This window comes from Bufo bufo, chromosome 5 (assembly GCF_905171765.1).
Source record: "Bufo bufo chromosome 5, aBufBuf1.1, whole genome shotgun sequence".
NCBI classification, from domain to species: domain Eukaryota; kingdom Metazoa; phylum Chordata; class Amphibia; order Anura; family Bufonidae; genus Bufo; species Bufo bufo.
This window is the reverse complement of record NC_053393.1, coordinates 178,117,238-178,135,500: the sequence shown is the minus strand read 5'-3', so window position 1 is coordinate 178,135,500 and position 18,263 is coordinate 178,117,238. Positions and strand designations below refer to the sequence as shown.

The window sequence follows — 18,263 nt, the reverse complement described above, 5'->3', positions numbered from 1 at the left end:
ATTAGAATTGGTGCTCAAAATAACAGATACGTTTTTTTTCCTCCGTCTGTTCTTCTGACAGATCAGAAGAACGCAAAGCTAAACTGTGATGTGAACTTGGCTTAAAGCTACGGGGTGGACTTATCAGATGACAGCCATGAGCAGTTGTATTTATGGTCATGTCATCAGTCTCTATACAGATGATATCAGTACTCAACGGATGTAACAGGAATAATCACACAAAACAATACGCCAACAGAAGCTTAGAAAACATTCATTCTTTATAATAGGATATAAAACAATGATACAACAGTGAATGGTCTTCTAATAACTCTGGACCAACATAAAATTCGTTCACCAGTTAGAAAAGTGCTGATGGAAGACCGCTGCCAAAAAGTAACTTCCAGGAGCTTGGACTCTTCCAGTGAGCTGTGCCAGCGTCATCCTGAAAACAGACATTCGTTATACTGGTAGATATGTTATCTCTACAAACTTCACCAAAGTTTATTCACTGTATAATAAAGAAGTCTTCTGGCCAATACATTTTATGCATTAATTCCTCACAGATTTCAGGATTTCTGCCCAGCACAGGTTTTTCTCTTCTGAAAGTAGCAATGAAGGTTTGCATTCATTGACTACAAGCAGGGATCTTGAAAACCATGAAGAATTCATATACAAAGTATATTAGAAAACTGCATCAACTTTTCCTTATAAAATGAAAAAGCTTTATTTGCGGAAATAACATCCCTTGAAGGTTACGGCTACATACAGAAATCTATTACATGCGGATTTGATGTGGAGTTCAGTATTCAGTCTTTGCACTGGAAAGGCTGATGCAAAATCCCATTACAATTCTGTAAGATAATAGGCATAAGACCCAATATGTATGTCTCAATATCCAGCTGTTGTACTGTTATTTGCTGGAGTGTAGAATCTACACCTAAATCTGCCACGTCCAAATGCGATCAAACTAGTGACCCTACAACAAGACAAATATACCAGTGAGGGATATGTCAATACAGAAAGGCTTGATAAATTCTGTAGTAATGTACTGGGCAGACAGAGGAGACATCTGGACTGTCCCCTCCAGGCAACTACTCCACCTATGGATGACCGGAGTAATGTGGTTGACCAGCGGCATCACGACTGAGTAGGCTTGTCAGCTACAGCCCCATGAGCCATCGCAAATACTTAACCCCTTGAATGGGGTAATTTAAGTGCAGCCACAGCATCAAGTGTTAGTGACATAATCCACCTGTTGAAGGGGGTAATGAGGTCTGATAAGAGAAATCCAGCACTGCGTCTTTATTGGTCACTTCTTAAAAATCCATAAAGTGCAAATTCACACGCTACGCATTTCAGACGAACGCATGTCATCCTTCATGCCATGATGGAGGAGAAAATAGCGTTGCACTCCAAGACCACAGCAAGAGAAAAAGCGCACATCCAGTCTGCACCTTGACTGGTGGAGGCCCGGGTCTGAGCTTTAGGGGGGGGTTTGGTGGAATAGCTAAATGGGAGTTTAGCAGATACAAGCAAGTAAAATGGCCTGATTTATGGCGACCAACATCATATTTGATGACCCGCTGGTTTCCCTCCTTAGAGCCACTGTTCCCTCTGTGAGAGCTAGGATTTATTCCTCTATACATATATAATGTGAACATTCTGTAGTACACATTTTTGTCCACTAGATGGCTGCAAACCATATGTATGAGAAGGTCAATAAGAAAGGGGGAAAATGGGGATTACATTACAGTTTTCAAATCTACCTATGAACTCAGTTGAAGATGCTGAAACCACTCCCATCAGGTTAAGGAGCCAATAGTCTCATCTTTAGGAACACCCCTTTTGTGATGTCATGTCTGCTATTTAAGTCAATGTAATGAGAATAAAGTGTGGCTCTTCTACCATGGCTCAAAGGGGATGAGAAGATGCTTTCATGAAACCTAGTGTCTGGTCTCATTATGAAAGCAGTATGGCTCGTGCACACTTATACTTCTAATTGATTTGGCACCACACAAACAAGATGAGAAGTGCATGAATTGCGCTGACACCTCCAAGATGTGTTCTCTGGAAATGAAAGTTAATTCTAAACTCTGCAACAAGTAAAGCTGTTATTGGTCTTGCTAATCCTAGTTAGTATGTTGTTTTAACCCCTTCTTTTTCAGAGTGCAAGGCTTAAAGGGAACTCTGGTGACAGGTGGTTTGTGACAGTCTGGAAGCCCAAAATAAATAGCAGTTATGTCTACCTCCTAAAACGGATTAGCTCAGTGCCTGCAGAAGGGGTATAGCCGAGAGGAGGAGCTAACACTTTCTTTTTTTTCAGCTTAGTGTCGCTCCCTAGTGGCAGCAGCTATACCTATGGGTCTTCTGTGTCCCCCAATGATATGAGTAAGAAAGTACAGTATTAGGGTACATGCACACAACCGTTGTGTGTTTTGCAGTCTGCAAATTGCGGATCCACAAAACACGGAAGGCGTCCGTGTGCGTTCCACAGTTTGCGGAACGGCACGGACAGCCATTAATATAACCGCCTATTCTTGTCCGCAAAACGGACAAGTTATATATTTTTTTGCGGACCACGGAACGGAGCAACGGCTGTGGACAGCACACGGAGTGCTGTCTGCATCTTTTGCAGCCCCGCTGAAGTGAACAGTTTTTGCGGCTTGGATGCGGACCAAAACAACGGCCGTGTGCATGTAGTCTTACAAAGTATTTTATTACTATCGAGATCATGGATCTATATTGTGTGCATCTGTTCACACACAGCAGCAGATGTATGGAGAGTGAGAGGCACAAAAATGTCTGTCAAAAATCTTTACATATCCTATAGATACTGATTAGAGAATGAGAATGGGTTGCACCTCCCACAGATACAGAACTTTCTTTAAAGGGAGTCTGTCACCAGGAAATGCACTGATAAACCAGGCACTTGTACGACTAGCTCAGCTGACCGTAATGATACCTTTAAACTTACTGATCCTTTGCTTTATTCTAGAGAAAAGGTACTTTTAATCCATATGTAAATAAGTAGTTAAGTGCACAGAGGGCGGTCCCAAGTCACTCTGTGCACCCTGCGCTCCTCCTTCCTCTGCCAGACCCTCCCTCTCCTTCTTGATTGCCAGACATGGCCCTGTCAAGCAAGGAGCTGGCAGAGAAATCAGGAGGAGCAAGGGTGCACAGAGTGACTTGGGACCGCCCTCTGTGCACTTAACTACTCATCTGCACATGGATTAAGAGTACTTTGTCTCCAGAATGAAGTAACAGATTACTAAGGGATATCATTACATTCAGCTGAACTAGCTCTACAAGGCATTCTGCCTGGTTTAACATTGAATTTTCCAATGACAGACTCAATGCAGCATATCGCCATGTAAGGTAAGTGCTCTAAAACAGGCATGCTCAACCTGCGGCCCTCCAGCTGTTGCAAAACTACAACTCCCAGCATGCCCGAACAGTCTACAGCAGGGAATTGTGGGAGTTGTAGTTTTACAACAGCTGGAGGGGTGTAGGTTGAGCATGCCTGCTCTAAAACATTACCATGCCTTTCTTTTGAAAATCCAGAGCTCTAATCCTGTGAAATGCTTGTTTTCACACTAAGATTTTCAGTGCACCAAGGACAGGGGCACTCCATTTGGTGCACCATTGCTCCGCCAGTAACACTGTCCAGCACCTGATTGACAGTCCCTGAGAATTCAGAGCCAGTTGGGCTGACAAACAGGATGCCAGGTGCACTGAAATTCTTTTTTGCATAAAAATAAGAAAAAACTAATTTGGCCTCTTTCACACGGTCAGTATTTCTGCATCAGTATTTGTAAGCAAAAACCAGGAGTGGGTCCAAAACACAGAAAAGGCACGAATATTACCTTTTCTCTGAAGGGTCCACTTCTGGTTTTGGCTTACAAATCTGGAACATATGAAACCGACCTCTCAGGATTTTATGTCCAGATTTTCCCAAGCAAGGTATGGTTATCTTACATGGCGGTATGCTCACTTAGTCACCTTCAAAATCAGTTTTTACACTCCCTTTAAAGGGCTTGTTTACACGCCCGTGCGGTTTTTGCAGTCCGCAAATTGCGGATCTGAAAAATAAATATAAAGATGCCGCCCGTGTGCCTTCCGCAAATTGCGGAACAGAACAGGAGGCCCATTATAGAAATGCCTATTCTTGTCCGCAAAACGGACAAGAATAGGACAGGACTCATAATTTTTGCGGGGCCACTGAACAGAGCAACGGATGCGGACAGCACACAGTGCTGTCTGCATCTTTTGCGGACACATTGAAATGAATGGTTCCGTATACGGACCGTATGCGGCACGCATAAAACGGTCTGTATACGGAACGCAAAATACGTTTGTGTGAACAAGCCCTAAGGCAGGGTTCCTCAATTCTAGTCCTCAGAGCCCACCTACCAGGATGTCTTCAGGATTTCCTTAGTGTAGAGCAGGTGATATAATTAGGGTGTATTACCACAGATATTCTGAAATCATGACCAGCAGGTGAGCCCTAAAGACTGGACTGAGGAACACTGCTTGAAGGGATTTTCCAGGAACAGAAATACATAGCTGCTTTCTACATACCACGAGAGCTATCTCGGGTTATTTGTAATACCGGAGCTGATGAATATGGTATTAGCATTTTTTTTTTAACATTTCTAAACCATACCAATAGGGCTTTAAGATATTCTGGTAGTTCTCCTGTAAGGACCGTTGTCCTTTACTGAGAACTTGCCATTGCTTATAAGGTTTACTTACTGGAAGATCAAGTAGATGAAGCCATCTGTTAACGTGATCAAGAAGTGCAAAAGCGTCAGGGATGTTGTCACCTTCAGAGCAGAATTTTAGGACAACAGCCAAATGTATGCCCTCAGAACAACTGGAACAGAAGAAGCATAATGACAGTGACATATACAAAGTCATAGCGCTGTTATCTGCAGCGGACCAGTAATACATGCTGTCTATTCAAAGGAATGGATGATCATGTATTATATGGCCAGGCTGAGTTGCATCGAGAGCAACAAGGTCTTTTCAGCAGCTCTGCACTCTGCTAATAAAGGGGGTCCTTAGCAGGGTAACCCCTCTCTAAGATATCTAGATTCCCTTACGGGGCAGGGTTTCCCAGTTAGGACACCTTTACAGTAATCCAAGAGGGAAAAGTAACATTAATAGCAGAGGGACATGTACCAGTCTTCAAACAACCGCTTTGTAAAACCTCCTCCAGGGATGGAAATCTTTTTCTCCTCATCATTTATGCCTGGATATAAAGACATCTTCTCCATTTCCTTCCACTCTAATGTCTTCATCGTGTCCGCCACCAACGTCTGCAAAGCTGGAGTGGCCAAGTAGCGGAAGGGAGTCCTGTAGAAGACAGGTTCATTCAGCAACTCCATTTTTTGGAAGCTTTTGATACGTCATAGCGATATATCAAAGGTTTTGATCGGTAGGGGTCCAAGGCATCACAGGCATTCTACTGAGCCCGTCTTCATTTCCCTGCTCAGCAGTGAGGACAGGCAGTGCTCTAACTCCTCATGCTAGCGAATGGCAGGGGTCCCAATGCTTGGACCCCCACTAGTCAAAACCTTTTATTATGTGTAGCTATGACATATCAAAAAGTTTCAAAAAAGTGTAGTTACTCTTTAAATAGCCTTGATACATACCCAAAAAGCTGGCTATCGTCTCGTTGGTATGCATGGCTGCTGGAAAGGAGAACTACTCTGGAGAAGGCACACTTCTTAATCCAGCAGGTTAAAGCTTGGCAGAAGGCTCTGGATTTTTTCTTTAGAGACAGAGAAAGAAGTGAGTGATGAACGGCCAGTGAGATCCATCCGATATCAGCCAATGTCTGACATCACCCCTACCTTTATTAATGGAGACCTGATCTGCAGGACTGCAAGCTTCTGGTCACATGATGCGTATACTGTAGAGAATGGTACAAATATAAGTATACAGAAAGATGTAGAATGTGACTGGACATATTAGGGAACAATACATAATTTAAAGGGGTTGTCCAATATTTTGATACTGATGGCTTATCCTCAGGACAGGTCATCAATACCAGATCAGTGGGATCCAACTCCTGGCACCCCCGTTGATCAGCTGAGGCGAGTGCTGTGGCCTCTTCACAGCTTACTAAGCACAGTGCCGTACACTGCATAGTGGCTGTGCTTGGTATTGCAGCCAGGAGCATTCACATGGATGGGGATGAGCTGCACCTAGGCTGTGTGATTGATGAACATGATGTCACTGGCCTAGGAAGAGCTTGCAGTACTTACCAGAGAGTCACAACCTCTCCAACATCTGGGACCACCACCGATCAGATACTGATGACCTATCCTGGAGATACTGTAGGCAAACAATTTCAAAATCTTGGACAACCCCTTTAATAACTTTTTGCCTCAGGAAACCCTAAATAGGGAGTTCTTAAAACCAGGATTCATGGACTCCTAAGAAAGTTGTGGTTATATTTCAGAGAGTGCATAAAAAAAGAGAATGGGTTTCAATGGACCATCTAAGGAAGTTTGCGGTAGATAACAGCCACCGCTCAACATTGAGGGTATACTTTAAAAGGGTTCTCCAGGATTTACATATTGAAGACCTATAATCAGGCATACATTTACATTTTTTTTGTGACTTAGGGTACTTTCACACTAGCGTTATTCTTTTGCGGTATTGATTTCTGTCCTAGGGGCTCAATACCGGAAAAGAACTGATCAGTTTTATCCCCATGCATTCTGAATGGAGAGCAATCCGTTCAGTATGCATCAGGATGTCTTCAGTTCAGTCTCTCTTACGTTACTTGGCCGGAGAAAATACCGCAGCATGCTGCGGTATTTTCTCCAGCCAAAATTCCAGAACACTTGCCGGAATTAATTTCCATTGAAATGCATTAATGCCGGATCCGGCACCAAGTGTTCTGGCAAAACGGATCCGGTTTCTCAGTCTGCGCATGCGCAGACCTTTAAAAATGTGAAAATAAATAAATACCGGATTTGTTTTTCTGGATGACACCAGAGAGACGGATGCGGTATTGCAATGCATTTGTGAGACGGATCCGGATCAGTCTACAAATGCTATCCGTTTGCGCACGGATTTCCGGATCCGGCAGGCAGTTCAGGCAACGGAACTGCCTGCCAGATCCTCACAACGCAAGTGTGAAAGTGCCCTAAGCTGTATGAGGCCTTGCTGTACGCAGAAAGAAATGTCGTTTTGGGAGCACCGTTAGACGGTATATGTTCATTGTTGAGTCATTTACACCATCTTTTTCTAAAACCAATTTTTTTCTTTTGCCATTATATATATATATGACGTCTACTAAACAACGTGTCATGTATCGTTACGTCGTAGGAATACCACACACTAGTCTGTCTTTTATGTAACGTATATGTAACAAAGGGAAGCAGATGCTGGAGCACTGACTCCTCCACAGACATATCATTAGCACAGGTCTGAAGCTCTTCAGATCTGATGACTTCTCCGCTTCTGGTCGGTACTCACCTTCAGCATTCACACACATTTCCTCTGCATGTTCTTCTTTAGTAGCATATGGATTACTGCCCACCATAGGTACAAGACAATCCGTGTAAAAATAGCCCACCTTTGGCATATCCAGTGAGGAAACTATCAGGTCAGCTGCAAGTTGTCCAACATTTCCTACAGACACTGCGGGCTAAAGAAAAGAGATGTGAAGACACCTAGAAATGTAAAAAAATTTAATAAAATAAAAATAATAAGGGGACGCCACACGGCACAGCTGCCTGTGACAGAGTACCACGTGACAATAGCCAATGCTGCATCCTATTAATTACAACCGCATTGTTTCTTCCATTTTCACCGTTAGAGGGGTTGTCTGGGATTTACATATTGATGGCTTGTTCTCAGGATAAGTCATTGATATCAGATCGGTGGGGGTCCGACTCCCACTGCCCCCGCCAATCCTCTGTTCAAAGAGGCTGCAGCGCTCGTGGGCGCTCAGGCCTCCTCCTAGACCAGTGACGTCAGGTTCATCGGTCACATGGCCTACACGGAGCTTAGTCTCATTCGAGTATATGGTGCTCAGCTGTAATACCAAGCACAACCACTATACAATGTACGGCGCTGTGCTTGGTAAGCTGCAAGGAGGCCGCGGCACTCACAGGAAAGCTGTGCCCCTGTAACGTTACATTACCCTACTTCGTGAGATTTCCCTACCTCCTAACTTCCTGTCGCACCGGAAATGACGTGTGGAGGCGTTCCTTAGTTTTGACGATCTGCGCATGCGCAAAAGGACAGTTTAGGAAAAATGTCACTGCAGAGTTCAGCAATATATGAGAATAGCTCCAGCAAAGGGTTAGCAGCGCTTGCAAAATGGATATTTATACTACCCTCGGCGCTTGCGCACTGGGACATAATTTTTCCCTACCCCCACACTGCGCAGGCGCGGAGATCGGATGGATTTTTCAGGAGTTGCGCAATGGGCCGTAATATTTCCCTACTTCGGCTCTCCGGCGCATGCTCAGTGTCCCGGTGTGCTGCTGAACTCCGCAGTGAGATTTTCCCTAAACTGTCCTTTTGCGCATGCGCAGATCATCAAAAGTAAGGAACGCCTCCACACGTCATTTCCGGTGCGACAGGAAGTTAGGAGGTAGGGAAATCTCACGAAGTAGGGTAATGTAACGTTACACCCCCCTCAATCAGCTCATTGGCGGGGGGCTGGGAGTCAGACCCCACTGATCTCATATTGATGACCTATCCTGTAGATAGATCTCCAATATGTTAATGCCGGAGAACCCCTTTAATGGTCAGGCAGTAACCCACAAAACTGATAGTTAACAACGCGGTGATTAGTTAATAGGATTGTTAGGAATCTGTAGTGGTAGAACCGTTTGGGGTACATAAGGTTTTTTGATTACTTTTTTTTTTTCTTTTAGATGGGCAAGGTGACCAAGAAATGGCAAATTATTTTTTATTTTGTAGCATTCACCATGCAGGAAATATATTTTGATATTTTATTAGTTTGGACATTTTTAGATGCTGTTTATTTTTTTATATGTAAAATTGGGAAAGGAGATATTTGGCTTAATATCTGTATATTTTTACTGTCATTTTAGTCCCCATAGGGGGCTTAAACATGTGATCTTCTGATCGCTTGGAACATAGACTGTAACAGAATACTACTGCAGGCTATGGGATTTTTACTGACTGCTTGTCAAGCCCTGCCGCAGGCACAGCATAGCAGGCACCTTACTATGGCAATGCCAGGAGCCTTCATAGGGCCCAGTAACTGATTGATGCCCCTCCCTCAAATGCCATGCTTACTTTTCTTCGGTTTATTTTATTTTTTAAATCCTATGCTCATCAAGGGAATAAAATGTAGGAAATACTGTGTCTAGGGATGAGCGAACTTGTGTTTTCAAGTTTGGCATACAAGGTTCAGGTTATCTAAGAATTCCGCTACCACGGACCGTAATGCCTCATTTACACGTCAGTGATTTCCATCAGTGATTGTGAGCCAAAACCAAGATTAGATACTACACAGACATAAGGCCTAAGGGAAAGATCTGCTCCTGTTCTGTGTTTAGAGTCACTCCTGGTTTTGGCTCAAAATCACTGATGGAAATCACTGACCAAACACTGACATGTGAATGACGCATAACTTATGATCCATGGTAGCGGAATCCACAACAGAATTCCCAAACCTTGTACGCTGAAAATGAAAACAGAAGTTGGCTCATCCCGAGCTGTGTCACATCAGGGTCATTGCTTCCAGCCATTACAGCTACAATAGAACCATTTTCATAAGCATCCTGGCAAATCCCATTCCACTTACAATCCATTACATCTCCTTCTTGGTTTGGGGATTCTGGAGGGTCCTGCTCTGTACTGATGAGGGGCAAGAACCCTGAACCCCTTCCATTTGGAGGAGGCTCTGGTTAGCCTGACAGAAGCCTGGAGCGCACAAGTGTGAACACAGCATAAAGGAGGTCTATGGAATGAGGCTGCTTTCCCCGGGGTCATCTGTCAGTGCGGCGCTGTGCACTCACCAGAAACAGGGTGCAGTCCGCTGGGGGGCTCCACTCACCGGCAGCAGGCACGAACATGACTGTGCGCACTTCTATGTATCACTAGAGGCGCGCACCATAGACGTCACTAGAACAGCGTCCAACAGGCCCCGCTGTCATGGATACAGCTGTCCTCAGAGATGCCTGAAGGGCCTGCGCTCAGGCATTATAGCTGTCTAACCAAACGCCTGCCTTCTTAAAAGGCCCCGCTGTCATGGATACAGCTGTCCTCAGAGATGCCTGAAGGGCCTGCGCTCAGGCATTATAGCTGTCTAACCAAACGCCTGCCTTCTTAAAAGGCCCCGCTGTCATGGATACAGCTGTCCTCAGAGATGCCTGAAGGGCCTGCGCTCAGGCATTATAGCTGTCTAACCAAACGCCTGCCTTCTTCAAAGGCCCCGCTGTCATAGAAACAGCTGTCCTCATAGATGCCTGGAGCCCCTGCGCTCAGGAGTTATAGCTGTCTAACCAAACGCCTGCCTTCTTCAAAGGCCCCGCTGTCATGGAAACAGCTGTCCTCATAGATGCCTGGAGGCCCTGCGCTCAGGAGTTATAGCTGTCTAACCAAACGCCTGCCTTCTTCAAAGGCCCCGCTACCAGGAATTAGAGCTGTCTAATCAGACTCCTGTACAGCGATGTCGCCAGGCAATGCGTAGGGCAGCCTCCCGCCGTGCATCCCGCTTCTGAACTCCAGCTTCTTGCCAGTCCCATGTATACCCCTGAAAGGAGGTGCAGCCAGTAGGTGCTGGATTTGACGTGCATCATGTCCGCTTTGTAGGCTCTGGTTCACATTGACACTGTACGGTATAGCCAGTATACTCCATCTTTGCAATTATGTCTCTGCCGCCGGAGAAATCCACTGAGCTGAAACAGATCATCCATGAGCAACTCAACCGGGTAAGTGCAGCACCAGACCCTTGTGTTCTATGGTACAGCAGGTGCTAGACGTGTTTCCTGGTTAGGACTAGATGAGAAAAGTTAACCCCTTAAGAACCACCCACTGACTTTTTCCAACGCTGCTTTAGATGGGGCTGAGCCCTACTGTGCCAGCAAACTGACACCAACAGATGCAGTTCTCAGAGCATCCAGGATCGGAGGTAGCTCCAATCCCAACTGTTAACCCTTTGAACATTATATAGACACTATAGAGGGGGCTGCTCCATTCCAGACCTCCTTTTCTAGTCCTATGGTCAGATGGACGGCCATTGGAGACTACATTTCTCCTGTAGTGGTAACATCAGCTGTTTGTTGGGGTGCTAGCCACTTTTCAAAATACATCTCTGTAAAGGTGTGTATGTGAAAGAGAAAACCCTCCACCAACACTGATCCTAGAGATCTACACTAAGCGAATGGATATCTGCAGACATAGCACTTTTACTTTCACCATATTTATTAGTGAAATTAATTTGATATTTAGCATTTTTTTTTCCAAATCTGTTTACTGTTTTTCCAATATATCAATAAACAAATACAATATAGCATAACCAGTAACAAAATGGTATATACTGAAAGGTACAAGCATGTCAACCAGCAATGTCCCTCGTGCCAACCCTGAAGAAAGGACCTCAAGTGTCAGCCGAGATTTGAATAGGTGTGCGTCCATGAAGAACCTCCTATAAATACCATGTGGTATGCCCAAAATGTGAAATTAGTTTAGTTTTGATGGAAGTGGAAAGAGTATTCATAAATAGAGACCCATTTAAAAAAAAAAAAAAAAAGTTTAGTCGTTTTTTCCTTATCTGATAAAGTGAAGATCTAGTCCATATTAAACAGGAAGGTTTTGTCTTGGATAAATGGGATAGAGGGCATTTCTGAGTTTAGCCGTTGATGTAGGAGACTTTTTCTAGTAGCCGCTGCCCAAATGTGTAATAAAGCTTTATCTGGTCTAGGAAGACCTTGTTGTCCCTCAGATGATGATAATAAATTCCCCACTGAGGAGCAGCAGTGAAGGTTCTATTGTAAGTTGTTACTATGTGGGATCGCACTTGCTCCCATAAATCTTGCACACGTGTGCAGCCCCACAGATGATGGTATAGATCCGTATTGGGTATATTACATTTAGGGCAAGAATAAGTACGATCGGGAGACCTTTTGTTTTTCATGCTCGATGTCACATAAGCTCTATATGGAATATCATCAGAGCCCTATCCGTATAGCTGCTGACTGGGGAGTGCTTGGGACCTTTCAATGTGGCTTCCAGTAATGTTTTGACTTCTAGATTAGGAAAGTCTTTGATCCAATATCCTCGGACCTGTAGTGACTACATCCCAATCTATTAGTGGTCTGAGGAATCTGTATTGGTACTAGCGGAAGAAATCTGAGTTCGGACTCTTAAGAATTCTGTTTAAGCAGGCCCCCCTCGGGTCTCCCGGAATATTGTTCAAACTACGGGCTTGTAGTTATATAAACTGGTTATGATTAAATGCCAGAAACCGTTGGGAGGCCTCCGTAAAAGAAAGAACAGAGTAACTAGAATCTAACATATCGAGAATCCAAATACATCCCTGTGATGCTAGGGTAGTATATATCCTGGGCCAGGGGCGTAGCTAAAGGCTCATGGGCCCTGGTGCAAGAGTTCAGCTTGGGCCCCCATTCCCTCAAACCTTCGTGCTGCATGAGGCAAAAATTGAAACTGCACTCCCCCTCCTCCATACCAAATTCTTTACCTAACCCCTTCTGTCCAGCCAGAGGTGTAACTTGCATACACTTTCTATAATACCAGTGTCTTCTTATGCGACACAAGGATCTTTGGGCCCCTCAGGCTCCTGGGCTGGTAGCAACTGCTACCTCTGCACCCCCTATAGCTACGCCCCTGCCCTTGCTGGTTTGCCCCCCAGAAACCCCGGGTGACCCAGAAAGGGTTGAAAGTATGTGTGCCATCTAGTTTTCCTTACTTTATGCCAAGCCTGAATAGTATTCCAAAGAACAGGGAAATCTCTTATGTTAGGAGGGAGTGTAGCTTTCTGTATGTGCAAGAGTGCTATAAGGGAGACGTGAGGGGGAAATTGTTTTTCCATATCTGTTAGCAAAATGGGATTTATTTCGCATCCAGTCAATAACATATCGAAAATTGGCAGCCAAGTTATATAGTGCAATGTCAGGGAAATTAAGACCTCCCAATATTCGAGGTTGCTGTAATTTTATAAAGGCTAATACGACTCCTCCATGAGCAGCTCCAGATGAATCGCCTAAGGGTCCATTCACACGTCCGCATCCGTTCCACAATTTTGCGGAACAAGTGCGGACCCATTCATTTTTAATAGGGCTGAAATGTGCTGTCCGCATCTGCATTTGCGGATCCGCAATTTTGTTCCGCAAAAAAAATACATGTCCTATTGTCCGCAATTGCGGACAAGAAAAGGCATTTTCAGTGCCGGCGATGTGCGGTCCACAAAATGCGGAACGCACATTGCCGGTGTCCGTGTTTTGCGGATCTGCAAAACACATACAGACATGTGAATGGACCCTAAAGGTTCTCTGAAGAAGTTTAATGTCCGATGAGTGGAGCAGTAGGGTGAGAGTTTGAATTGGGGTCCATTCACATTGTGGATCCACAATACACCCGGCCGGCATCCCCATAGAACTGCATATTCTTGCCCGCAATTGCGGACAAGAATAGGACATATTCTATTTTTTTTCCAGAGCCGCGGACCAGAAGATCGGCAATTTGCGGAACGGATGCGGACCCATTCTACGTACGTGTGAATGGACCCTTAAATAGAGTAATTTAGGGAAGGCCACCATTTTAAAGAGGTGACATCGGCCAGAGAAGGACAGTGTAAAATGTTGCCAAGATTGGATTAAAGAAATAATTGAGGCAATGAGAGGACGGTAGTTCAGCTTATACAGCTGGGCCGGGATGGCAGCCAATTTAACCCCTAGATAAGTGATTGATTCTGAATGCCATTGAAATGGAAACAAAGTACCCCAATGGTTTGATATTTTGCATTTTCATGTTTTAGGTAAATGTTCACAGCAGAATCCGCGAGGTGCTTGCAGAGACGTTAAAAGATGAATTAGGAGATGAAAGCCATAACTTCTCAGAAGATGATCTGATTAAAGCCTTGAGAAAGCGAGGAATTATCGATGATGTTATGAAAGAGCTGCATTTCCTGGAGGTAATATAAAAAGATAGGCATATGCTTAAAGGGGACATTTCACCACTCCTGACATGTCTGCATTCCCCATGTGATAACAATTCTGGATCATCTAGTCTTATGTCTGTATGTTGTGTCGTTCCTTTATTATTTCTACTAGAGATTATGAATGAATTATTAGCCTTCAGTAAGGGTACAGAGGGGAGGTAACCAGTTGGGGGTGTGTACCTGCACAGTCTGAAAATGGCAGCACTGATTGGATAGAGTCAGTCTGTGCAGGTACACACCCCCAACTGGTTACCTCCCCTCTGTACCCTTACTGAATTCTAATAGCAATTCATTCATAACTTCTAGTAGAAATAATAAAGGAACGGCACAACATACAGACATAAGAATAGATGCTCCAGAATTGTTAGTACGTGGGGAATGCATGGAGCCATTAAACCAGGCATCTCAGGAGCGGTGACAGGACTGGGTGAAATTTACGAAGCTAAACGTGCCAGAATTCTTACTTTATTTGTGACAAAAATATGGCGTACATTGCTTTGAACCTCTTTTATTATGTGGTTGGTTGGCTGATATATCTAAGTTGTACATTATTTAGCTTACCTAAGTTTGGCCTGAGTATTGTGAATATATGGATTTTTTTTATTTTTATTTTTTTAGCTTTTTAAAAAAAATTAATATCTGGTTCCTAAATGTGTACTCCATCTACATTATTTATATTGCTAGACCAACAAACTCCTCCGTGTTTCCTCTTGAATTCTATGTCTGTTGGATATGTGCAGACTCCCTCCACAGACATGGGCTTGTTAAAGCATTCTGGAAAGTGCTTTATACTGGCTTATTATGTACCCAGCCAGGAGCGGTGATGGTGGCTTGGGCAGCGCCCTGGGCATTGGCCCACCAGGAAGTTTCCCTGTAAGGTCTATGTCCAATCCACCCCTGGTCCTGGCCATTACAGATCTACAAGGTGAACGCAGCCACCATAGGAAGCAGTGGTGGAATTTGGCCAGCAACCACTTCTGTGAGTAATATTCGTATCCAGTCCGGGCAGTGTCCCTGACCTAGCGACATGAGACCCACTGGTAAGGGGGACTGGTGTGAGCCATTATAAGCTGCATGGAAGGAGATGGAATACTCCTGTATCCACTATTCTATCTAGAAAGGAGTCCTCTCCTGTCCAGGAAAACATTTGTCTTTCAAATGGCTAGGACTACTCCAAGAACATTCAGAGAGTTAACGGTTAATAGTGCTCAATGTATGAACTGGTTTTGCTGGGTGTGACCCTGGTGTTCAAGGTAGTGCCCCAATCATATTTGGTAATCTGTTTTGCCTTCTGGTTTTACCAGTAGAAGGCTGTGCTGTGTCACAATCCCTTTTATTTTACGATTCTTGGGAATCAATTCCACATTTTTATGTTTCTTTTATTATTAGGATGGCCTCTCACGAGAACTAACCTCTACCCCAAAACCAGCACCGCAGTTTGTTGATAAAGAACCAAGGACTTTGAAAAAAAGTAAGGCCAAAGTGTATCTACCGATCATAATGCAAAAATGATGCTGCTTTATACAGTAGTTTGTTATAAGCTTTGGTCATGATACAGGCAGGATTCAGGCTACTTTCACACTAGCGTTTTTCTTTTCCGACATAGAGTTCCGTCCTAGGGGCTCTATACCGGAAAAGAACTGATCAGGCATATCCCCATGCATTCTGAATGAAGAGCAATCCGTTCAGGATGCATCAGGGTGTCTTCAGTTCAGTCTTTTTGACTGATCAGGCAAAAGAGAAAACCACAGCATGCTACGTTTTTATCTCCGGCCCCATTCAAAATACTGGAATGCCGGATCCGTCCTTCCAGTCCCGCGATGCGCAGACCAGTAAAAATGTAAAAAAAAAAAAATCTAAACGGATCCGTTTGTCCGTATGACAAACAGACAGACGGATCCGTTCTTGCAATGCATTTTTAAGACTGATCAGGATCCTGATCAGTCTTAAAATGCAATCAGGTGGCATAGATTTTGCCGGATGCAGCAGGCAGTTCCGGCGACAGAACTGCTTGCCGGATCACTCTGCCGCAAGTGGGAAAGTAGCCTTAAAGGTGTTATGCCTTGATTTTATATAAAAATGCAAACCAGACAAAGCTAGAACCAGCCTCTGCACCTCGCATGGATCCAGAGATTTCGGCATTCATTACTCCAATTGCTCTGCTAGATTCTCCTAAAGTGGTTTTCCGACTTTTTTCTATAGTGATGACCTATCCTCAGGAAAGGTCATCAGTATCTGATCAGTGTGTCGGACCCCCGAAGATCAGTTGTCTGAGGAGGGCACAGCGCTCCTGTGAGTGCCACAGCCTCCTTGCAGCTTACCAAGCACAGCGCCGTACATTGTATAGTGGCAGTGCTTGGTATCGTAGCTCAGCCCCATTCACTTGAGTAGGACTGAGCTGCACCTAGGCCATGTGACTGATGAACATAACATCAGAAGCCTAGGTTAAGCTGCTTGACGAGGGTCCTGGATGTGGGACCCCCCACTGATCAGATACTGATAACTAATCCGTGGGATAGGTCATTCGTATAAAAAAAAAATTACAAAATTCCTTCTGGACCTCCACTGTACATGTATGGAGAAAGTCCAGTCTTTAAAGATGGCATTCGCTTTTGAGCGGAGTGGGCACTACAGCTGCCAGGTGCCTGCTGTTTTACACAGCAGACATCCAGAGCTAACATCTGTGAGCTAATTTCAATTGTGGTCCTTAGAAGTGCTGCTCTCCTAGGGCCTGAAAGGCTCCCCTGCTCTGAGACTGTGGGATCCGTTCATTCCCTGTGGTAGCCTTCTACAGGTACCTTCTAAAGTCTCAGAGGCCACCACAGCAATAGTAATTCATTGCAGTCTGTGGGAAAAGCAATTTAATGATTGCATGTTCAAGTCCCCTAGGGGGACTTAAAAAAAATAAAAATAAAGATCATTTGCTCTGCTGCATCAAAATGCGCATGCTATTAAAATATAAACAGATTTATCCTGTACTATGAACATCGTAACGGAAAGAAAAATCTAAAGGCCAATTTGCTGTTTTTCTTCACTTCACCTCCCAAAAAAATATTTGACTAAAAAGCCATACACACTGCAAATTGGTATCAATAATAACTACATACAACCCCACAAAACATTGAAAAAATAAGTTGTGGGGGTCAGACTATGGTGATGAAAAGGGAAAAAAATCTTTTAGGCCTATTGCACACGACCGTATGGCTTTTTCAGTGTTTTGCGATCCGTTTTTCACGGATCGGTTGTTCCGTTTTTTGTTTCCGTTGTGTTTCCGTTCCGTTTTTCCGTATGGCATATACAGTATACAGTAATTACATAGATAAAATTGGGCAGGGCATAACATTTTCAATAGATGGTTCAGCAAAAAACGGAACGGAAACGGAAGACATACGGATGCATTTCCGTATGTGTTCCGTTTTTTTGCAGACCCATTGACTTGAATGGAGCCACGGACTGTGATTTGCGGGCAATAATAGGACATGTTCTATGTTAAAACAGAACGGAAATACGGAAACGGAATGCATACGGAGTACATTCCGTTTTTTTTGCGGAACCATTGAAATGAATGGTTCCGTATACGGAACGCAAAAAACGGCCAATTCCCCCCTTTTTGGAACTTTTTTTTTTTTTTTTTTTTTTTTTTTTTTTTTTCAGCTTCCCACTACATCGTATGCAATATTAAATGGTGCCATTATAAAGTACAACTTGTCCTGCAGAAAACAAGCCCTCATACGACTGTGAACTGAAAAATAAAAATGTTATGGCTCTGGGAAGGCAGGGAGTAAAAAAACAAAGAATACTGGAAAGGAAAATCTTAAGTTCCAGAAGGGTTTAAAGGGTGTTGAACAAGAATAGCAAAAAGTAGGACACTGGCAGAGGATGGTGTAAAATAGCCAAATAAGCGTAACTTCTATTGAATTGCCCGCTGTTCAGGTCCTCCCCACAGGTCTTTGTTTTCATGGCTGACATCGGGTGTTGAGAGATGCCAGTGGATGCTGGAAGGTACAGTTGCCCAGAGAGTATTGTTCACAGGTCCTTTTCCAATGAATGAGGACCCATGCCTAAACTTCATTGGTGTCGTATGGTTAACTAGTAACTACTG

General features: G+C 44.0%; 2 protein-coding genes across 3 annotated transcripts in view; one reads left to right on the top strand and one right to left on the bottom strand.

Moving 5' to 3' along the window:
- Positions 1 to 239: 239 nt before the first annotated feature.
- Positions 240 to 10,333, bottom strand: PSMG2 (proteasome assembly chaperone 2). Of its 2 annotated transcripts, none has more exons than XM_040433330.1 (7): positions 9,999 to 10,333; positions 7,474 to 7,645; positions 5,838 to 5,896; positions 5,637 to 5,755; positions 5,164 to 5,337; positions 4,735 to 4,855; positions 240 to 424 (listed from the first exon to the last, which is right to left on the bottom strand). In XM_040433330.1, the coding sequence occupies exons 1-7, from the start codon at positions 10,053 to 10,055 to the stop codon at positions 341 to 343; spliced, it is 786 nt and encodes a 261-aa protein (XP_040289264.1). In that variant the 5' UTR covers positions 10,056 to 10,333; the 3' UTR covers positions 240 to 340. The 2 variants fall into 2 exon arrangements, with proteins under 2 accessions (XP_040289264.1, XP_040289265.1); XM_040433331.1 differs by having other exon boundaries at positions 7,474 to 7,670; positions 9,999 to 10,331.
- A 287-nt stretch (positions 10,334 to 10,620) lies between these two features.
- Positions 10,621 to 18,263, top strand: part of CEP76 (centrosomal protein 76) — a 34,281-nt gene continuing 26,638 nt past the window's right edge. Inside the window, exons 1-3 of the mRNA XM_040433132.1 lie at positions 10,621 to 10,913; positions 13,979 to 14,134; positions 15,551 to 15,632. Of these exons, the coding sequence (XP_040289066.1) occupies positions 10,851 to 10,913; positions 13,979 to 14,134; positions 15,551 to 15,632 (301 nt within the window). The 5' untranslated portion in view covers positions 10,621 to 10,850. The remainder of the gene's footprint in view (positions 10,914 to 13,978; positions 14,135 to 15,550; positions 15,633 to 18,263) is intronic.

Coding starts and splice junctions, on each gene's coding strand:
- PSMG2 (XM_040433330.1), bottom strand. CDS start 10,055: ATGTTCGTGCCTGCTGCCGGTGAGTGGAGCCCCCCAGCGGACTGCACC. Junction 5,338..5,636: donor GACGATAGCCAGCTTTTTGG/GTATGTATCAAG, acceptor TGTCTTCTACAG/GACTCCCTTCCGCTACTTGG. Junction 425..4,734: donor TTCATCTACTTGATCTTCCA/GTAAGTAAACCT, acceptor GTCTGTTTTCAG/GATGACGCTGGCACAGCTCA.